This window comes from Diceros bicornis, chromosome 22, assembly GCF_020826845.1.
Source record: "Diceros bicornis minor isolate mBicDic1 chromosome 22, mDicBic1.mat.cur, whole genome shotgun sequence".
NCBI lineage: Eukaryota > Metazoa > Chordata > Mammalia > Perissodactyla > Rhinocerotidae > Diceros > Diceros bicornis.
In genome coordinates, this window is record NC_080761.1 from 40582321 (window position 1) to 40606565 (window position 24245).

The window sequence follows — 24245 nt, forward strand, 5'->3', positions numbered from 1 at the left end:
GAGTTGTGGTTCCATATATGGGTTTGGGAATCATCTGTCCAGAAGAGATGACTGACTCTCTGATAGCTAATAAGAAACCCAGGGAAGAAACAAAGGAGAGAAGAAAGATGCCCCTGGACAGAGCCCTGGGATCACCTATGGTTAGTGGGTGGGAGGCGCAGAAGGAGCCAGCAAATGAGAAATCAAAAGAATGGCCAGAGAGTTAGGATCAATCCCAATTCTTACAGAAACCAAGGGGAGGCTTTCAAGAGAGAGCATGTGATCATGAAGGATGATAACTGAGGACAAGTGGGTGAAAGAACAGCCTTGGTGAGCTTGGAGAGAGCAGAACGGTGATGGCAGAAGTCAGAATGTACGGAGCAAGTGGGTGGGAAAGAATTGAAGATCAGGAAGAGGGTGAGAAGGATGAGGCAAGTAAATAAGTAAATTTCCTCTCTCTCAGAAGCAGCCCTTCAAGTACGTGAAGACACCTCTCAGATCTTCTCACTTCTTCCCTTTGTCAGGCAAAATGCCCTTAATTAATTGAGCTGATTATCATACGCTTTCCAGATAGTCACCATTGTGTTTTCTTTCTTAAGGAATTGTTGATTTGTCAGTTGTCTTTCCTAAAGTTTGGCATCTAGAAACTAACTCTTTACCCCGTGTTTATGATCTGTTGAGCATGGAGTAGAAGAAAGCTATCATGTGTTCTGTTTCCTACACTGTATTTTTAATAGCAGCTCACATTTAAATTAGCCGCGTTTCACTGGTGAGTCATTGGGCTTATGGTCAGTTATGATTCCAGGTCATCCACATTCTGCACTTGTGAATTATTTGGGGAAACAACCCAAACAAGGGAGAGGGACACTGGAGCCATGAGGTGGAGAGGGCACGGACTGGCATCCAGAAATCTACATTTTAGTCTGGCCTTAGACACTTATTAAATACATATTCTTGGGAAAGTTAATCTACTTTTCTCTGAGCTCCAGAGGGAGCTAGATTGGATGATTTCTAAGCCTCTTCCTAGCTCTAAAAATTCTGAAATTAATAACTAATTTTAAAAAAAGGCCTTCATTAATTAACTATTCAGATAGTTATAGAACTCAACTCAGCGCCAGGCACTGATAGGATTTCAGGATATGGTGGTGAACAAGACAGAGGTAGTCCTGATCCATGAGGCTTAAAGTCTCATGGTGACATTTTGAGGCTGAAGAGTACTTGGTTAAATGCAGGGAGGACAGATAATGCCCTCAAATTATTACCTACCAAAAGGAGTGTGGAAGGGACATGGCTTTGAGGACTTTCAAAATATGGAATGAAGAATAAAGTCTCTATGTTTGGAATTATACCAGGAAGGAAGCACTTTATGTCTTCATAGCTATCAAAATTATGTGTGGAATAACACGATGAACAAGAGAATAGAAGAGTATAGCAGTAAAACTTTTCCCAGGGACCTAGTATTTACAGAAACTACAGTCACTTATATTGAGGAAGAAGATGTTAATAAATACACTACCCATGATATGGCAATATCATTATCTGGCTTTGATGTTATTTACCCTTAACATAAAATTAGTGAAGCATGCAAGAAAATTCTAGCAGCCGGCAGTCTTGAAATTTATAGTGTGAGACACAAAATCAGAGAGGCCTACTAAAAGATAATTATTTTTCTTTCAGAGTGTCAGCTGGAGATCCACCCCTATGATGATCTTAAAATTCCACTTTTCAACAGATATGGATGACCTAGAAGGAAAATCACCCCCCACTTTTGTGCTTCTGAAAGCAAACATGGGCTATGAAGATGAATTTCTCCCTTCCTCCTTCAACCTATGCTACCGTGATATTTCAGTTACCTGTTAACTACGTAATAAGCTAACCCCAAACTTAATGGTTTCAAACAACAACTATGTTATTATTACCGTTCATAATTTTGCAGGTTTACTGGGCTCAACTGGATGAATCTTCTACTCCATGTGACATCAGCTGGGGTTGCACTTGTCTGGGAGCTTAACTAGACTGGAATGTCCAGGATGGTTTAGTCACATGTCTGGTACCTTGGCAGGGACAGCTAGAAGCTGGGCTATGTTGGGACACTAGAATATCTGAATCTCTCTACATGCAGTCTTAGGAATTTTCCTATTCCATGTAGCCTCGGCACTTGGTTGCTTCATGTAATTTCTTTAGCTGAGTGCCTTGACTTCATGCTTGGTGACCCAGGACTCTCCAAACCAAAAAGTGGAAGCTGCCAGCCTTAACACTGAGGCCCTGAACTGCCATTGTGTGACTCCTCTTTCATTCTATTGGTGAAAGCAAGGCACAGGGCCAAACCAGATACACTAAAAGGGGTGGGGGACTAAAGAAGGACATTAATACCAAGAGGCATGGTTCAATGGGGGCCATTTTGGAAATAGTTACTCATGTGGTCACTTGAGAAGTATTAAAAATGGACACCAGCATCAAGAAGTAGACCCAGTTGAATATGATCTGGCTCCACTGAACTCATTTTCCATAGAAAAGAAAATAAGAAAAAATATTTGAATGCTGATTTTCTATTGATTTTTCTTTTTAATACAAACCCAAATGTGGATTTTGAAAAGTGGAAGTGAAATGTTATTTTTAATAATTTCATGGTCAGGCAGAAAGGCAAGGTGGTATGTGTGTGTGTGTTTGTATAATTGGTGATCCCAAGGCTATTCCAGTCAATGATTTATAAAGGATTCACACTAGTATCAGTATCATATATGACGTATATGACTTACTTTTGCTCTGTCTTTCACCGTAACCCCTTCTCCTCCTCCTCTGGGCTGCCTCCATGACCTGACCTATGAATAAGTACTGTTAGCTACCATGGAGAGGCCACTGTTTTCACCCTCTCGTGTTCCAGCTCTTCTGGTGATATCCCCGGCCTCTGTGCCTGGGAAGCAGGGGTGAAGCACCATGTTACTGCCTGCTGTGTTCATGGCTGATCCGTCTCCTGCCACAACCTCCTATTTCTCCTGGCCCTCCCTGTCCCCTCTGCAGGTGCTGCTGTCTCCCCTAGTGTTGCCGCTGTCCTTGCTAGCCACTCTTGCTGGTCCATGCCACTGATGCTCCAAGATTTAAGGGACCAGAGCTTCAACCTGGTGAATTGGGAAAGTAGTCTTCCGTGCTCTACTAGAGGGGTTTTTAGTACCATATCTTTTTCATTTTTTACTGAAAAACCCCCTCCACTGGGTGAAATCTGAGTAATAATCACTATGCTGAGTGTAGAACTGCTCTTTCACTCTTTGCTATCCAAGACTCTGGGACTAGACCAAGCTGGGATGAATTCTCTCCCAAGAGGATCCTCTGTCCCTCATGCAAATAGACTCATCATCTATCAGACATGCCTAGGTCTCACAATTTAGAGTCACATTGGGATTTATGCTACTCACACAAACACACATGCATATACATTTATACATAAATATACATACACACATATGTGCCTGTAAAGTACTTTCATTTCCATATATAGATCATGCTTCTTTAGTGGGAACAAAATATTTTTCACATAAAAGAATGACAAATAATACTCCACAAATATATTCAGCATTCTACTTATCTTTTCCCAAGAAATACGTGGGCTGAATTTCAGAGATAACTTGGGAGTTGACAGACAAAAAAGTTTTGAAGAACCAACTGCCATCTGTGTGAAGTACAATGAGAATGACAGAAATGGGTGAAGAGGAAAGAATGGACATTTAAGAATGCTTGCTATGCATTAAGTATAAACCTCCCCATTTCTTGGGCATTTTCTTGAGATACTGAGTAAATATTTGAAATTCTTAAGTTACATATACAATTTAAATACTGATATACATTTCTTCCAATTCTTGTGTTTACATTTTTTAGAGACTGGGCCATGGGGGGGGCGGGGTATGCAGGCAGGGAGGGCATGGCAAGCTCACTTACATTTGAGTTACACTACTGATATCATGAAAGACTAGCTGTAGAATTGTGCTTTGAGCATTTTTTCAAGGGAGGAATGCATTTGCATGAGTCCAAACTATCCTGCTTTTTTCTCTGAAATGCTGGCACATGTTGGTGAGACTTGTAGCCACGGATAAGAGAAATTTCTCGAGTTTGTGAAGCAATAAAAGCTAACTTGTCCATAAAATGATTTAACTTATTACCTTGACTCTTTTGTATGTAATTAAAACCATACTGTGAATATCTGGTGTACATCTGCATTTCAGTGCTAGGATGGAGAAGAATCCTAGAACAGAGGTGAACATGGAGCCAGGCAAAGGCAGTCTGGGTGAGGATCATGGGGCAGAATCTGAGCTGTCTCTCATCCAGAAGTTCTGATCTTTGTTTCTCAGCACTGTAGAGAATTGACTGAGACTTCAATGAGAAGAGAAGCCATACAGTGTGCCCACCATTTCTTTGGCGTCATGGAGACTGGGTGGCCTTTTTGATACAGATAGGGATGGTGAATTGGAAACATTAGGTCTAGTCTAATAGTACTTTGGTCAAAAGAAGAAAAGCTCTGTTAGTTTAGGTTCAGAAACAGGTGCTGTGATAGGATTAGGAATACAAGAGATTTATTGGTGAAAAAGGTGAGGCAAGCAGAGGAGGCTAGAAGAGCCATCGGGCAGTAACTCGGGCTGTCCCCAGTGAAGGAGAGAGAGAAGACAGAAAGGTTGGAGAGCAGAGCAGTGCCAAGAAAATTTTGGCCAGACAGTGGGCAAAAGTCCTTGAGCAGAAGTCCCGCATCAGGAGGTCCACATCTTTCAGGAGGGGACCTGCTTTAGTATCCCTGCTGTGCTCAGTCGTTGGCTGGGAGCAGCCCCTGGGCAGCAAGGAGGTAGACTAAGAGAACAGCATCGGGGGCCGACTGTTGATCAAGCTCTCTGCAGCAGGAGATCTGGGTGGCACATCTTTATGGCCCCCAAAGGAGCCACTGTAAACTAAGCTAGGGTGAGGAAAGAAGCTTCTGCCCTAATTAATCTTCATCTTGATTTAAAATATGAGTAGTACCCTGGCTTCCAAGTCCTTTTAGCTAAGCAACCCGCTTTAGAAAAGCCTAGCAGAAATGGAAGTATAATGATGTACACCTGAAATTTATGCAATGTTATAAACCAATGTTACTGCAATAAACAAAAAATTAAAAAAAAAAAACATTTATCTTACAAAATTGTTATGAGGATTAAATGAAATAAATCATGTAAAGTGACTAGTATATTAAAAAAAAAGAAAAGCCTAGATAATAATATTGATCTATATAAAGATTTGCCAAGTATACAATAAAAAAAATTCATTTCTACCACTGCATGTGTACATAGACATCTTTGTGTTCTTCCATTTTTTTGTCATCTTAAAATTCTCCTCTAGCTGCTCAACTGTCTCTCTTAAGTCTTGGCATGAATGAGTATTTCATTTTACATGTAATATTTAAAGCATACCAACACACACATGAGTGATTTAAAAACCATGTCTGTTTCTCCTTGTCATTAGAAGATATGACAAGAATGTGCCTATCCACATATGGGTAGAACAGAGAGGATCACCTTTTCTGTTTCGTGTGTTCTTCCATTGTATTAAGTGTAGATCTGAATTGCAGTTGTCAGCATCCTGAAGCCGAGTATCTTTAGAATTCTGGAAATTGTACTCTGTTTCCATTTTGCTAGGAATGGGGTATAATGTATCTTAAAATGTTTGAGGAAAATAAGGAAGAAGAGAACTGGCTATATATTTTGGGAAAGTTGCTGCCTTTCTTGAGTTATTTGGCTGTTTTGCCATCTTATATATGTCAAGGGAGATGTCTCAAAACCCACATATTTTCTCTACCCTATACTTAGGAAGTTGATTTATGTTTCCCCTCAGCTGAAAAGATAAGAGCTTGGTGAAGATGGTCTCTAAAGTCCTTTCTAGCACTTTCATTTCAGCGCCCATGTTTCAAACAAGTTATGGAAATCTATAGATCAAGCCCACATGATACACGATGCGTACCCTCTGATAGAATTCCTTTTGCTGCTGTTTCTTTACTTTTTCTTTAACCTCTAGTTCTATGAGAATAAACTTCTCTACATGTGCATGTTAGTTTTATTTTATTTTTTGTTCTTTTGATTTTTTTTTAAGAATCTTTATCTTGTCAAGGTCGATATCTATCTACCTTAAAGTAGATATTTTTTAAGCATAACTCCCCCACCCCAACCCCGTAAAGGTTATTTCGCTAGGGTAATGGAGTTTCTTTTCATTGACATTCTGGGACAGATCTTTAAATTCAACTACATCTGGTCACCTTGCCTCAAACCATATTATAGCTGTTTCTCTAAATCAGACCTGAACTAACCAGGAACATCTGTACCAAGAGTTATGAGGCCCAGCTGAACATTTTGGACCAGTGTGTTCCATCTCATTTCTTTCTGCTCTAACCTTTTAGCAATTATCTTTACAATCCTTAGAAATGGTAATTAAAGTTGGTAGAAGAACAAACAGAATACTGAAATGTTTTTAAGCTCCAAACACCAGGTATATAAATGTCAGTGGCTTAAATATGGTTATAAGAATGTTTTTACTAACTCCCCCGCCGATCTTCTTGGGGATCATATTTAGCCTTTCCTTCAGGGAGTATAACACTGCTAATCAGCTCGCATAGTTGGCAGCCATTAGCTGGGGACACCTGAAGCTACGTCAAGAATCTTTTTATTTTCCCAGACAAGCCTGCTGTAGCAGTAGGAAGGGACAGGGACACTGGCATCACAGAATCTCTGTCTAAAAAGATGTAGTCTCTCACCAACGCAACAACCAAAAATTCTTTTAAAGATAAGGAGATGGTTTTTCTCAGTGGTCCCTTTCAACAATGAAAGCAGTTTATTCAGTGCCACTGACCCGAGCTCTCTGTACAAACTTGTGAATGTGTGCAGAGTTGCTGATTCTCAAGCTGATTGAGCCTCTTCTGATGGATGACTATGAGTTTGGAGACACAAACATATTATCTTGGTATGTATTCTTATAAATCTCTGAAATATTTTTCCTCCTGCCTTATAATGAGGAAATTTCTTTAGTAAGATTATATGCTTATAATTTTTTCCTATTTTTTACAATTGTATTATGGTTCGTTTATTTCCCCATCTCACTACATTAGAATATTCCAACCAGGAATGAGGTCATTGGGATTAATGGAAAGGAGGCCACTGAGAGTAGACTGGATTTTTCACTGAGAGTAGACTGGATTTTTTTTCATAGCATTTGGGTCCATTAGAATAGCCCTGCCAGGAGTAGGCTGTCAAATAATTAATTCCCTTACAAAAATCAAGGACTCTTGTTTATTGCCACGTGGAATTTACTAATATCAGGCAAACTCAATTTGTTACCAAATGTCAGGAGCTTTAATAAAGTTTAAAAGATCTATATATTTTTAAAAATTATTTTATTGGGGTCATTTTGGTTTACAACATTGTGTAAATTTTAGGTGTATATCATTATATTTTAGCTTCTATAAAGACTGCATTGTCTTCACCACCAATAGTCTAGTTTCCATCTGTCACCATACTTGTGTAACCTTTTATCCCTTTTGCCCTCCTGCCACTCTCTTCCCCTTTGGTAACCACCAGTCTCTTCTCCCTATCTATGTGTTTGTTTATCTTCCACGTATGAGTAAAATCATACGGTATTTGTCTTTCTCTGTCTGACTTATTTCACTTGGCATAATACCTTCAAGGTCCATCCATGTTGTCCCAAATGACACAGTTGTGTCTTTTTTATGGCTGAGTAGTATTCCCTTGTATATATATGTTACATCTTCTTTATGCATTCATCCGTTGATGGACATTTGGGTTCCTTCCAAGTCTTGGCTATTGTGAATAATGCTGCAATGAACATAGGGGTGCATATATCTTTTTGAATTGTTGTTTTCATGTTCTTTGGATACATACCCAGGAATGGAATAATTGGATCATATGATATTTCTATTTTTAATTTTTTCAGAAATCTCCATACTGTTTTGCATAGTGGCTGCACCAGTTTGCATTCCCACCAGCAGTGTATCAGGGTTCCCTTTCTCCACATCCTCTCTAACATTTGTTATTTCTTGTCTTTTTAATAATAGCCATTCTGATGGGTGCAAGGAGTTAACTCATTGTGGTTTTGATTTGCATTTCCCTAATAATTAGCGATGTTGAACATCTTTTCATGTGTCTGTTGACTGTCTGTGTATCTCCTTTGGAAAAATGTCTGTTCATATCCTCTGCCCATTTTTTGATCAGGTTGCTTGTTTTTTTGTTGTTGAATTGTATGAGTTCTTTGTATATTTTGGAAATTAACCACTTGTCAGATATATGATTTGCAAATATTTTGTCTCAGTTGGCAAGTCGTGTTTTCGTTTTGTTGATGGTTTCCTTTGCCGTGCAGAAGCATTTTTAGTTTGATGTAGTCCCATTTGTTTATTTTTTCTTTTGTTTCCCTTGCCTAAGGAGACATGACATTCAAAAAGATACTGCTAAGACTGATGTCAAAGAGCATACTGTCTATGTTTTCTTCTAGGAGTTTTATGGTTTCAGGTCTTACATTCAAGTCTTTAATCCATTTTGAGTTAATTTTTGTGTATGGTGTAAGATAATGGTCTACTTTCATTCTTTTGCATGTGGCTGCCCAGTTTTCCCAACAGCATTTATTGAAGAGACTTTCCTTTCTCCATTGTATGTTCCTGGTTCCTTTGTTGAAGATTAGCTGTCCATAGATGTGTGTTTTATTTCTGGGCTCTCAATTCTGTTTCATCGAAAAAGATCTATATTTATTTTTATTTAGAATCTGCTTCTTAGAAAATTTAGATAATTTTTTGAATTTCATTTGGAATTATTCTCATTTTGGGCTTAGTATATCAATATTTTAAGAGCTAGTTATAGGATATTCATCCTTTCGCTTGATTTCCTTCAAACTGGAAGTTACTTATACTTTCACATTGGGAACAGATTTTTCTCTTTCTTCCCTTCATCTCTGAGTCACTTCAAGGTTTAGAATCAGATGGTAATGATACTGGGTGGCAGGACGATGTTTGAGCTCTTTGGGTCCATGTAAGATTTCATCATTTCCTCCTATTACTTAGTAGCAATTCTCAGAACTGGAGCTAGAGATTTTATTGGCTCCAAGAAAACTTTTGATTCAGTTATTTATTCAGTAAACATTTGAGTGTCCCCTTGTGCCAAGAACTCATAACCCTGACACCAATCATTTTGCTATCCACGGGTGTTTAAATATAGGTGTGCATTCAGATAACACAGTGGCCAGTTACTTAAGTTGTTTAAATTATTATTCTAATCTGATGAGAATTTACGACTTCACTATCTTAATTCTTAGTAAATGATGAATCAAAACATTGGCATAAATATACTTTACAAAATCCTTTTGATAGGAAAAAAATTAACAGTGTGGTTTTCACTGCCACACTTTGTAAGTAATATTGAAACGTAAATCTTCCCCCATGGGACATAAGCTTGGCTACATTTCAGTTTTCACAGAAAAACTAAATGAAGAAAGAAGAACAATAAACTGATCGTTTGAGAGCATGTTTGTATGTTTAAACTTCTATTATTTCTACAGCCCTTCCTCCCAGCCTGGAAGTAAATCGTTGCCTCTCCTGGAGTTATAAGAACGTTATAGCTGCTTGAAAGTTCCAGCCATGATCCACTCCCATCATCGACACTACAATTTCTATAGAAATTATGACTCTTCCTTAATGATGATAGAGATTCCAAAATGTGAACCAGTTGCTCTATATTATAACTCTCCAAATTCTAGTCATAACTCATTGAGCAAACTTGTAAGAAGTGGGAAATTCTGAGGGGAGATTTTTATCTTTTCTTGCACCAAACATGTTCATTGTGAGCAGACGAGTCAGAATACTAACTAGTTTTCTCTGGAGCCACTGAAAGTCAGGTCAAGAAGGGAAATGATTGGTGCCAGGTCATGATGGGAGCAAGTATGTGGTAGAAAGTATATTGTAGACATAGTTTGAGTTTCTGACTATATCCCAAAGCCAAATGCAAAAGCTTTCCTTGTTATTCAGTGACTTTTGTTGTTTTAGTTTTAAACCAGCTTTACCTTCTTTTCCCTCTAATGGGGTAGAGAATAGAGACTGATTTGAAAGACTTCCTTGTTTCATGTATTTACCTATGTCCTTTCAAATCTCTATATGGTTGATAACTCAGCTCCATTAGAGAGAACGTATAACACAACAATAAATTGCTTCCATGCCTTCCTGGATCTAAGGAGATTCTATTCTAGGAGCTGGTATTTCTACATTCCTGGCTTCTCTAAGAAGTACTTTGGTGTGCCAACAATCAGAAAGAGGAGTCACTGTTTGAAGCAGGAAATCAGACTGCAATTGGGGAAGCAATCTTTATCACAGGGTGCAAATTCTGGCACATCACAGTCTTCATGCTTCCTGGGGAGCAGTCCTTAGAAGTCTAGAAATCCTACAGAAACAGATAGGTGTCTCAGTAATGATTATTTGTTTCTTACTCTATTCCTGTAGGTGAATAAACTGGGTTCGAATCCAGCAGAGACTTGCGTTTTTAAGAGGTTCTGTCTCTGGTCCTAACATAGCCACTGGCCACGTACAAAATTCCTCCACTTCTCACATTTCTGTTTTCCCATCTGCAAAACTAACACCACTGAACCATAAAAGGCCTTGCGGTGCCAGTTTTGATGCATTTTATGATATGCTAAATACCTTATAACTGCAAGGGGAGCTTTGACATATCAAATATAAAGTAAGCATATTTTCCATACCAAAAATCAGGAAACCTGGTCTGACCATGGGAAATAGAATTTTAAAAATCTGGGTTATCTTGGAAATTTTCAAGTTTCTGTCAATGTTTAGTTTAATTCAGGGACTGGGGATTGATAGCCTAATGAGCCATGGTCTCTGATCTCAAGGAACTAATACCCTGTAATAAGTTGGATGTAATGCTGTCATCAATGTATTTTCATAGAAAACCAATAAAAGGAAGTCTAATAATGATGAAAATCAGTACAAATTTGGGTTCTCCTTGTTAATATTTTCTGTTGGCATAAATAGGCCATCAGAAATGGGTCCATGTTACATGTTAAATATCAGTGCCCTCCCGGGGTTCTTATCTCAGCTCTCATAACTGCTCACTCTCCATACTTTCCCTTGGCAAGCTCATTCATGCCAAGCATCATCTACTCCCCAGATGATGCCAACACTTACATGTCATCTCCAGACCAGTCTCCTTCCTGTGCATGAAGTTCAGCTTTCTTTTCCCTAGGCACCTCAGACTCCACTTCTCTGGAACCGAACTCCTCATCTAACCTGCATACTTGTTCCTCCTCCTGTATTTCCTATTTTGTTGAATGTGCTACATCCACTCTGCTCTTCTGCTCAAATCCAGGCAGAAAATATGGACAAAAACTGAGACTTATTCCTTGTATTTAGTTGGCCACCAAATCTTATGATCCTTGCCTTCCCCACCAGCCCCTCCGGGCTTTATAAGTTCTTATCTGAATAACTGCAATGATCTGAAAACTGGTCACCTCATCTCTAATCTTACCTCCTCAGAGCCACCAGAATACTCTTAAGTACAAACAAGACTCTGGCTGCTTAAGTCTTTCAGTGACTTAAACTTTCATGATTCAAAATCTGGCCCCTGCCCACTGTACAAATTCAGTTCCCCAACACTTGCTGGCGTGTACTCCATGCTCCTTGTGCTAGACTACTTAAAACACACCGAAAAAAAACAAGATGTGTCAAGCCCGCATGCTTTTGCCTAGGCTGTTCCCTTTTCCTGGAACAAGAATCTTCCCGTCCCCACTCCTGTTCCCCTTGTCCAGCTGGTAGATTGTCCACTCTTCCCAAGTTAAACCCACATTAAAGCCTTTTGTAACCTTCCTGGGAGAGGTAATCACCCTCGCTCTGTATCCTTTTAGCATACCTACAATTTTTCATTGTATTAATTAGGGTAGATTAACTGTAGTAACAAATAGTCTCTAAAATGGATAATGGTTCAAACACGGTAGACGGTTACTTCTTGATCACAGTACGGTATTAGGTAAGTGAACAGGACATGGGGTGTCCTTCCTGCATGCAATCATTCAGAGAGCCAGGCTAAGGGAGCTTCTGCCACCTTTAGCAATTGGCTCCAAGATTTCCCTGAGACTGTCTCCATTCCAAACAGACCAGAGGGCAAAAGAGCATGGAGGTGGGAACGTGGGAGATCTTTATGTGCGAGGACTGGCGGTAGCACCCATTATTTCCATCAACTAAAACTCAGTCTTGACCACCTTAACTGCAAAGGAGGCTTAGAAACGTACTCTAGATGTATACCAAAGATAACGAGAAGATGGTGGCTTTTCCTGAGCATCTAGTAGTCTCTGCCACATCTATGTACTCATTAGAACGGCTGTGCCCTGAAAGGAAGAAACATGTCCTATAGTGAAGCTCCTGGCACGTGATAGTACTTGAGTAAATGTGTGTACGTGTGAATGAATGAAATAATGAATGAGTAAAGTACTACTTTGGATTTAAATAATTTAAAAAGTCAGCTTGAAATAGAAGTATAAGATTTATGTAGTGTTTATGTATCTTTATGTATATCTATATATTTGTGTATCTCCATTGTAACAGTGTTTTAAAACACAAAATATAAATATTGAAAACTAATTTAATACTCACCATATTAATTTGGGTATTTTAAATTTCCTAATTAGTAATAGTGTTGGTGGATAGAAATTAAATTAGAAACAGGTATGCACAAGATATATATAGGGGGAAAATGGTTATAATTATGTTCATCTGATTTGTATATTATCTGTTCTCAGGATTACATTAAATTTTAGTTTAATTAAGTCCTTCTGCCTTGATATCACATAAAGGTATTTGGTTAAGTTGAGCATCTTGATGAGAATTGTGACTTATAAAATGTCAACATTCTTGGGAAATACAAACAGGCAGAGACTCTTTCTAAAACAAATACACAGTTATGACTGAGAATTACAGTATAAACCAAATGGACAAAGTGTTTACTGATTATCCTTCATTTTTGTAGCATTAGTGAGTATTCAGTCTTTATATTTAACATCTCACTATCTCTTCTGGAGGATGTTTGAGTCATTTTTGTCTGTTTCTTTAATCATTATTAAAAAAGGAACATGTTTTCCTCAGGTACAAAAATTCTCACAAAGAAAATGCACCTAAGTTTCTTAGTCTTCTCTTTAGACTTTAGCTTTTAAGAACTCTGGCATTGAATGACTAAAGGTGGCCACCATTTTGAATAATAGAGTTAGAATACAAAATAGCCTAGAATTTTTGGAGAAATGATTCATAACCTGTGAGATTCAGTAGCAATCAGCATGTATTAGTTCTTTTGAAAACAAAGTTAAAACAATCAATCCTAGGCCACTTTAAATTTGGGTCTTGATCTTTTTCAGAAAGAGAGTTGCACAAGTGCAGCTATTCCTTATCTAGAATGTAAAGAGCTGTGAGTGGTCCTGAAGACCAAGCCCATGAATTTGTAATGTACCCAGTAGGAAGTGGGGAATCCGTGAATGCTTCTGAGCAGGGAAGTTACATGGTCAAGACAGGTTTTGAAGTGTATTTAACTATAGACTCAAAGAATGATTGACCCTGATGAGCAAAGAACTAAGAGAAAATTAATTTTAAAGTTAATAGAACTAAGGTTAGCTAGAAGGATACATTTCCCAGAATTAGTTTTTGCAGATTCTACCTCTACTTGTTTAGTACTGGTTAATTCTTATGACACTTAATGTACAAGAAACAAGATAACTTGATGATTATATCAGTTTTCTATTGCTGCCATAACAAATTACCACAGACGTAATGGCTTAAAATAATATACAAGTATTATCTCACAATTTCTCTAGGTCAGAAGTCTAGCAAGGCATGGCTGCATTCTTGTTCAGAGTCTCACTGGGCTAAAATCAAGGTATTGGCCTGAGATGTAGTTCTCATTTAGGGCTCAGGTCCTTTCCAAACTCACTCATTGTTGGCAAAACTCATTTCCTTCTCATGCTTTCCAGGAGTCCCCCTCCATCTTTAAGCTGACAAGGACAGGTCAAGTCCTTATCACACTTTGAATCTCTCTGACTTTCTCTTCTGCCCTCAACGCAGAGAAAGCTCTGTTTTTAAGGCCTAATATGATTACACAAGACCCACCTGGAGAATCCAGGATACTAACCTTATTTTGAAGTCCACTAATAAGTAAACTTAATTAAATCTGCAAAGTCTCTTTTGCCATGTTAAGCAATGTATTCATAGATATGAGACTAGGGAGTAAAAGGACCCAAGATTCTGTCTGCCACAATGATATGGATTATACCGTATAATAACAGAGGCCATTTACATATAAATTATAGAAAATTATACTGTTTCCCAAAAGCCTTAGGTTTTAAAATGATTTTAATTTATTATGACCTATTACAGACATTCAAGAAGGCCTAAATTAATATAATGAACACCCACATATTCCTTACTGATATTATCAATACCATTAAAAAGGTATAAAATTCAAACTGTTTAAGTTGAAAAGTTAAAACACTATGAAGATAATATAATACCCATTTGTGATACCCATTACAGATATTATAAATATGGTCAAAGACTTCATGCATGTTAAAAGCTTAGATTTTTACTTATTCCTTGAGCAGAATGTGCTTTTGATAATAATAATGGCTGTTTTTTATTGAATGCTTACTATATACAAGTCACTGCATTAAGTACTTTACGTATATTATCTTGTATTTTCTCAGCAATCCAATAATGCTGACATCATTCCTGTTTTATGGTGGGTACACTGAGGCTCAGAGATGTAGTGGGAAGCCTTAGTGAACTGATTATTCCTTGAATTTATAGGAGTTACTTAACAATTTGTCCTTCGCCAGAGGAGGTTTCAGTAGCTCAGTAGCAAAATGATATGATGAAAAGAAGATTTTAGAGTCAGACCTGTATTTGAGTACTGATTTCAACACTTACTAACTTGGTAAATTCCTGAAACTCTTTGTGCCTCCAGTTCCTAATTTGTAAAGTGTGGCTAATAACAGACACCTCCTGGGGCTGGTGCAAGATAATATGTGTAAAGAACCTGGTATGTGATAAGCTCTAGATAAAAGTTCTCCAGTACTCCCTCCAGAGTAACCAAAGTGCATCTGGTTCTAAAGCGCTTGAATAAATCAGGAATTCAGCCTGGGCTCAGGCCAGCCCCTCCTATCTGTTAGATACTAACAGGACATCAGGATCCGCCTAGGTGCTCAGCTGTGTGGGACTAGGGATAGATCCCTGTGGGTCCAAGATCCCTACATTGTATATACATATGGATAGCCCAATGGAGTGAGTCTAGGGGCCTGACCATGCTGGACCTGGCCACAAAGATAACATAATCACTGAATTTTTCCATCATACACCAGTCAATTAAGAGGCACCAACTTAGCAGGAGATTTTCCTGGTATCCATCCAAGGAGCCACATGCCAGAATGTTCTAGTGGCTCTCGCATTAATATGTATTTGCATGCATTGTTTTTGATTGCTCTAATCAGGCTTGAAATAAATCCAAGAGGTTTCCACAACTCAGAGACATTAATTCCTCAGTGCCCCCTCCCTCCAGGCTCTGTCAGGCTTAATTCAGCTATCTTATCTCTCTAGGTATGTGGAGACCAGAGCCAAGGGGCTGTTTTCCTGCGGGAATTTACACTGATTCGAAGAGAGAGCCTTCATGAAGATTTCCTGTCTGACCTCTTGAATAGTCACAAAACTGAAGACTCGGTACAGTGTCTCTTCCATTTATTCTTAGAAACACAGAAGTTCAATTGCTACTCCTGACTTGTGATGATGGTTGGTTTTAACAAATCTGAAGAGGTTTGGATGGTATTTTCTCATATCCGTGAGAAGGAGAGGGAAGTGAAGTGATAGGGCAATGGACAGACTGTATGGGGCAACTTTCTAACTTTTCCTGTGTCTGGCAAGTTTCAAACATTTCACTGGAGTGTTAAAGTTTGTTTGGGGCAGCATGTGGAGGATTCACATTAAAATAGCCAATGTTTTGCCAGCAAACATGAAATGGTAATAATTTAAATGAGTGAAGAAAAAAGGAGATTTATATGTAAAGCCCAAATGGTTTTATGGGTCAATGGAAATTCCACCATCTTCCAATCCTGGCTTCTTTGTGGATATTTTTACTTCAAAGTGTTAGTCATATTTATTTTACGAAAGTTTGTTTCTCTGGTGGTGGTTTTGAAAAAAAAAGTCTAGAAAATGAGCTTTCAAATGAAAACAAGTAATATAGTTGACTGGAGATGTCAAAGATGCAGGTCCCTCTCTACTTGCAAATCAAACTGTGATTTGTAATTGGTACTTTATTGTGACAACTGGATTGATAACTTCTGAAAGTCCTAAGTGTGGCTCTTCATGGTGATGACCTGGTGCTCAGAAGTACTCACATTGTCATTAGAGGATGCTGTATGCACAAGCCAGTGGATTTCTTGTCCAACCATAAAATGATTGGACCACAGAAAGTAATACCTTAGAATACCTCCAAAAAAACACACAAGTGGCGTTATTTCTACTTCCGCTACCTGCCTCCTCACAGCCCTCTCTAAAGATGGTGTTTTTTGCATATTTATCTCATAAACTTCTCTTTCAGACAATGAGTAAATTAGCTCTCTCGGTAGCCATTCACAGGCCACCTCTTACTGGTTTTGTCATTTCCATCTTCTCCATGACAGACATCCTTCTCAAAGCTTGTGCCCCAGCATGGGCAGAACGGTGGTGAAGTTTCCCAAGGGTACTATAATTAATTTTCATATGGTTCATATATTTTTTTCCTCAGTAAACGAGAGCCTGCCTTTTAAACTTTTATTGTTTGCTCAAGGCTTTTTTTGTGATCTACTATGGTATACACACATTGCCACCTAAGTTTTATTATTCCTTCCTGTGAACAGTATCCTGTAATTATATTTTAATTTTATCCCATTGGATGTTATGCAAAATTTGAAATATGTTAGCTCATTTTGGATTTGGTTTATGCAAAGTCCTGGAAAGCAGTGCTATGTGGATACTCTGCAAACTTCATAGACAAGTCTAATTATTACATAATTTACACCATAAAGGAAATTGAATAATATGAACTAATTATGAACATAATCGAATTGTCATAGCAGTGCCACTAAAAACAATTTTTGTCACTTGGCAAGCATTGATGGTGTCACAAACATTATTATTACATAGCATTATATTGATTTACATCATAATGAAAACTGTGCATGCTGCTGAGTTTCATCAAACCTACTGAGATCATAAGTTATGGAGTGAGTGGAAGCATTTAACCTGAAAGAGGAATTACCTACTAACACAAACAGAACTGGGGTTGTACAGAAAATATGAGGGAAAAGAAAAGATCAAAGCTTCCTAAATACCAGAAGCTAATTCAGCCTCCTAATAAGTTTATAAAATTCTAACAGTTTCTGTGGAAGGTGTGTCTCTCTATCTAAGGAATTCATTTGGCCCACAGGATATAAAACTTTTAAAGTGTAACTCTATTTTCTAAATAGACATTAAACCATGAACCACCATAATCTCTGTGTTTCTCTAAGGGGAAGAGTTCAAACATGAGCTGTTACCTGCATTAATAGCCAGAAAAGTGGAAATTCCTTTTGTGCCCTTATTTATGAGTTTCTACTTTATTGGCAGGAGGCTCTTCAGCAGAATGGGAGGATCGTCAACAAGAAACTTTCCTGGTATAGGTCACAAAAACCACTTGGCAAAAGCAGATGGGTACAAGAGGAAAAATAATTGAGCAACGTAATCTGTTCGTACAATTCTATCTGCTTTCAAGCAAGTTCTCTCTAGTATTACAGACATTTATGCACATGTTTTGCTTCTCCTACTGGATTAGCAGCTCTGCTCCTTGAGGTTGGGATCCACGTTGATTCTCACCTTCCTAGTGTTACCGTGCAAGGGGTCGCCACCTACGTGCAGACAGAGCCAATTATCATGGCATCAGCCTTTGGGGGAAAAAAAATAGCTTTGCAAGATCAATCTGCAAGGAGACAGGAGGCATATGCTCTCAGATCTGTCTCTCCAATCCAGGGCTTGGGCACAATTTATGGGGAAAAGGGCAGGGCAGTCTGAAGTGTGGATATAGATGACTGGAGGTAAGGAAAAGTGAGGTAATCGATGATCGGCGCAAGCGTCGTCAAGCTTCATGGCTCTTCACAGGACGCATGTTCACAAAATGGTGGTGGTAGTATGATCTGAGAGTGGAGTTTTCAGCCCTTTGACATCAAAAGGGTCACCTATTGGGTATTTAAGCAGGCCCAGTTGATGAGTGGGTGGTCTCAATGGGTTGGTGGTCTCAACTGGCCTGAACTGGACAAGGGAGGACTCTCAGTTCCTGAAAGACAACTCTTAATTACTCTGTTGATAAAATGGGGTCAGTTGAACTGGTCCTAGAGAGCCCATGGGTACACTAGTACTAGTCCTGCACTTGAATATTATAAATGCTCAGTTGTGTTAAGTGTTTGTTGACAGAGAAAACCCACCATGACTATTCTCTATTACCCTGTTCTTAGCATTTTATATTGAAAACACTGTGAGATTCCATCACAGATTATGCATGAAAAGGGTCTTATAAATGAAAATCCTTCTAAATGCAAAGTATTATTGTTAAAATGCTATGAATGACTTCAGTTTTTAATGAGGTGATGAAAGAATATTTGAGATTATCTTCCATGATGTCCTTTCAAGCTAGTTTATACTAAAGAATGTGAATTCAGGAATGTTTGCCTACTGGTAATTTATAGTTGTGGAAGTAACAAATTTATCCCCAATATGTATAACATTTTGGACAGAAGTACCATTAAGCGTAGGAAACATCTTGTCACACTTCTGGGTAAAATTATTGCTATCCACTTTTTAGGTCTTTAATTTTTCTGCTTTTATACCTTTTCTTTATCCTTTCAAATAACTTTTGAAAACCAGAAACAGCCTGATTTATCTTATTTGCAGAACTCTTTCACCTGAAAGCTTAATTTATTTTGGTCATTTGTGACCTTTAAGTGACATTTCCTCAACTCTTCCTCAGCTAGGGCCTTTTGGCACCAATTGACTTTTACATTGCATTAGAAAAACTTTCTAGTTAGCTTCCTCTCAGAGGGCTAATTCCGCTCACCACACTTTGAAAAGCAATCTAAGTGAGCCATTGGTCTAGAGTCCACAGCAGGCAACTAAACTTATAATCATTGCCTGAAACTCTGCATGTATATGGTTCGCATTGTTTGCAGAATAGGATGTTTGTCAAAGGCTGTTATTCATTATTGGAATAGTTGAGAAACAGATCAGGTTGGTTTTGGTTGTCAGCTGGATACAAAATCAGGATAATAATTAACGTGCAATTCATTACAGAATGAGATTCTCTTCAGTATGTAATTAGTGCAAACCTCAATTGCCTGTAGCTTTGTGGTTCGCAAAGGGGTTATTTAAGCTACTACTGTACCTTGGTAGAAAAGAAAAGTTATTTAAATATTTATTCCAATTGAGGGTAGTGTTCCTTTTAATGACTGGTAAATTAGAGATGTCCTTTGTGGAACAGAGGTGAGCTTTTGGGAGGGGATCCTCAGAAATGCCTGTCTTTAATGACTGTGTGTGCAAAGATAGAGTTTGTTTTTTAGGTCAAGTCAGTAATTCTCTGAAGCTCAACTACAACAAAAAATGCCATTTATTAAAAATGCTTCTGCTTTAAAGTAAAATTTCTTTTTTCTCCCTCAGTTTAGATGAGGGGAAACTAGTCGGGGCAACTATTATTTCTATGAACTGGAAAATTAGTTCAACCAACACATGAACTTATTTAAAATGGAATATAACTATTTTCATATGTTCTTGAGGTGTTCACCAACCCCCTCCATAACCCTGCCAAGGAAAAGGAAAATTAGAATTTAACTGCTAACATCTGAAGATAATAACTTAATTTGCTTAATTACACTTCTAAGCTGGCTGCTACTTTAGAATATTTAAAGGACATAAGTACAAGGAAGTAGCAATGTGTCTAGAGCGTTTAAGTTACTGAAGAATGACTCACCAGTGGCTCTCTTATTAGCATCTTCCCACGTGAATTCATTCAGCACACTCTTGAGGGATTACCTTTTCCCAAAATGAAAGTGTAATCTATTTGTTCCCCTTAAGTGTTTATGGAATAAAAAGAAGGAACTAACATTTAATTGTAAATGCACACACGCTCAAAGCTGCTTATAGCTTCATAAAGCCTTATTGATTAGTGACCACATTTTTTATAACTGATTTTATGTGAAAGAAAATGTGCAGTGATATAGAAGGAGCCCGATGTTTTATTTATTTATTTTTGTGTGTGTGTGAGGAAGATCAGCCCTGAGCTAACATCCATGCCAATCCTCCTCTTTTTGCTGAGGAAGACCGGCTCTGAGCTAACATCTATTGCCAATCCTCCTCCTTTTTCTTTTTTTTCCCCAAAGCCCCAGTAGATAGTTGTATGTCACAGTTGCACATCCTTTCAGTTGCTGTATGTGGGAAGCGGCCTCAGAATGGCCGGAGAAGCGGTGCGTCGGTGCGCGCCTGGGATCCGAACCCAGGCCGCCAGTAGCGGAGTGCGCGCACTTAACCACTAAGCCACGGCCTGAGCCTGACGTTTTAAAAGAAGTGGAGGCCAGCCTGGTGGCATAGCAGTTAAGTTTGCACCTTCCACTTTGGTGGCCTGGGGTTTGTCAGTTCAGATCCTGGGTGTGGACCTATTCACCACTCATCAAGCCATGCTGAGACAGTGTCCCACATAGAAGAGCTACAACTCTACAACTATGATACACAACTATGTATTGGGACTTTGGGGAGAAAAAAGAAAAAAAGAGGAAGATTGGAGACAGATGATAGCGCAGGGCCAATCTTCCTCAAAAAAAACAAAAACAAAACAAAAAAAAAACAAAAGTAGAAGTGCATTCCAACTCAGTCTTTGATTTTTGTGTCATGCTTACAGGTATAACTTGAATTGGCTGCCAAAATTCCTCCTTGAGAAAATATTCTGAGAAAGAAGACTAGATTTGGTTTCTAGTACATTTGCTGCTTTGAGTTATATAATATATCGTAAATAAAAAATCAGAACACCCCACAAAGTATATATGTTACCCTGTGAGGGTTTTAAATGTTTTTATTTGTGTTTGCAAGACTTATCTAATGCATTATGACTCTACCAGTCATGAACTATTTAAAAAAATACTTTGTTTGACATGTAAATATTTTCTATAGCTCCACATTTTCTGGTTATTTTTTGGTATCCTAAACTAATGCTCTACATCATTTCCACATTTCTGTGGAAAGGACAGAGGAAGCTTAGAGAAGGCCAACTATGCACCGAGCACTTTACTAAGGGATTTATACAAATTCCTCAGAACAACCCCAGGTAGATAATAATAGCTCCATTTTGCAGTAGTAATAACCAATTGGAAATGTAATTTTTGAAAGATACCACTCACAATTGTAACAAAACTATAAGAACTTAGTTCTGAAAGAGGGACAAAACCTGAATAGAGTATCAATGAGTAACTCAGTTCATTAATAGCATATTATTTACTTATATACATATATATATATATACACACACAAATGAAGCTAATGGAACCAATAATTGATTTCATCTAAGAAAGGCAAAACAGGATTTAAATAAGAAAAAGAGAAAAGAGGGGAAGAAAGAAAAACCACAGATTGTTTGCAACAGCAAACTGTGTTTTATTTCTTATTGTTTGAAATAGTAAATTGCTGATTATCTAGCAGCTACCAAAGAGGCCAGTAGGTCTTCTGCTTTGAAGGACTAACTGGGTCATCAGAGAAAACAGTTTCGGTTGCCTAAGGATACTCTAGAAGAACTCGCGAGTTTAACTGTGTGCATACATGACAAGCTTTCTCTGTGCTATGGTCAGTCAGAAATCTATGTCAGTGCCTCCATTTCATTATGCCAGGACTACATCATTTCCTTTATCAAAATTTCTTAGTATAAAATTATAAGTCTTGACTGAAGGATTAAAAAAGACAAATAAGTAAAGAGATAGATGATGTTCATGAATCGGAAGTCATGATATCATAAGGATGCCAATCTCTCCACAAATTAATCCACATATCCAGTATAAGCAGAGTAATTTTGAAGGAGAAAAGAGATGAAGGCATGCTTTACCAATATGAAGATTTATTACAAAGTTATAATAATTAAAACAGTGTGATGTTAGAACATAGATAGACAAATAGACCAACATAGATGAATAAAAAACCTATAGACATACACATAAAAAAGAACTTGTCATGTGACAGAGGTAGTGTTATAAATAATTGGGAAAGGATGTATTAATCAATAAATGTTCATTCTACATGAACATAAATTCCAGCTAGATTAAAAACCTATGTGTGAAAAGCATGACTTTAAAACTTATAGATGAAAATATAGAAGAATTTGTTTATGACCTCAGAGTTGGGAAGATTTCCTTAAGACCTATAGAGCCCTACCTGTAAAGGAAAATATCGATGCTTTAAATTACATTAAAATTGTAATACGTTGTGAAACATATAGTGTCTAAAACTCTATGAACAAAATAAAAAGACAAGACACAAGCTGAGAGACATTTCCAACACGTATAACTGGCAAAAAATAATATCTATAATGTATAAAAAACTCCTGGAAATTACGTTTAAAAAGACAAACAGCCCAGTGAGGAAAAAAAGGTCATTAGAAGGAGATATGGATGGCTAATACCCATTAAATATGTTTCACCTTACTGGTCATCAAGGATTTACAAATTAAAGGAACAAGCTATGGCATTTGATGCCCTTCAGATTGAAAAAATGAAAACTGACAAAGGCAAGTGTCAGTGAGGAAGAAAGGTAATGAGAGACACTTCTATATTGCTGTTGGGATATAAATTATAAATTAAAGGGCCAGCCCCGTGGCTTAGTGGTTAAGTGCGCGCGCTCTGCTACTGGTTGCCCGGGTTCGGATCCTGGGCGCGCACCAACGCACCGCTTCTCTGGCCATGCTGAGGCCGCGTCCCACATACAACAACTAGAAGGATGTGCAGCTATGACATACAACTATCTACTGGGGCTTTGGGGGGAAAAATAAGTAAATAAAATCTTTAAAAAAAAAAAATTAGAAATTAAAGAACAACTTGCCAATGTCTATAAAGTTGAATATATGCATGTTCTAAATCTCACCAATTTCACTTTAGGAATCTACCCTAGAGAAATACTTATACATATGTTCAACGAAGTATTGAATGTTATAGCCTCAGATTGAAAGAAAATCTTAAATATCCATCAGAAGGTAAATGAATAAATAACTTTTGATTTATTCATCCAATAAAATACTATAGAAGCAACTAAAATCAATAACTAGATCTACATGCATTAATGTAGATAAATCTCAAAAATATAATGTTGAAGGGAAATGATACCATTTATAATATGATACCATTTACATCCATTTTAATATCATGTAAATCTTTATGAGATATTGTTTAGAGAAAATGATTGTGTATCAAAACAGGGGTGGGAAAAATATGCTCCAACTTTGTAATGTTGGTTACCCTCCAGACAGGAAGAGAAGAAGGGAATTGGATTGGGAAGGTGTGCACAATATGCTTTAACCATATCTATAATATTTTATTTTTTTTGAAAAAAGAATATGGTAAAATGTTAACATATGTTTAAATGGCTAGTGGTTACAGAAAAGTTTACTTTCTTATTCACCGAACTTTTTATGATTGAAATATTTTTAAATACATGCATAATAAAACCTTCAGGATACGTTCTGTCAAATAATCAGCACAAAATAAATGCTGTTTTTATTAGCAGCGGCTGAACTTGCAAGTCATTGCAACATAAAGTGACAAAGCTCAATGCCCAAGACTTACTAGATACACTGTTCACATTTTTGTCTCACAATATAATTAACGAGTAGTCAAATGTATGACAACAAGACACAAGATCACGGAGCTTCCTATCAGTTCATGAACTACGACTCTAGTAAATAATGTCAGGATGATGAATCTCTGTATTTAAGGAGAGGGACTACTTTTTTTACACATGACCTTTGGAATTAACTGAAAAAACCATTATCCTTTAAGAAAAAAAGACTTTTTTTCTTTATCAAGTTCTAATTTCCTTACAGCTTATACAGGTCCTATCTGTTGTTTATGAGACATCCACCATTTGCTAGGATTCTGTCATTTACTCCAAACAACAAAAAGATATGAAGATTAATTAT

General features: G+C 37.7%; 1 protein-coding gene across 3 annotated transcripts in view; it reads left to right on the forward strand.

Moving 5' to 3' along the window:
* ADAMTSL1 (ADAMTS like 1) overlaps nt 1–24245 on the forward strand; it is an 855592-nt gene that overhangs the window by 214297 nt on the left and 617050 nt on the right. For all 3 annotated transcript variants that reach the window (XM_058565859.1, XM_058565860.1, XM_058565858.1), the window contains exon 2: nt 15620–15739. In XM_058565859.1, the coding sequence (XP_058421842.1) occupies nt 15620–15739 (120 nt within the window). The remainder of the gene's footprint in view (nt 1–15619; nt 15740–24245) is intronic.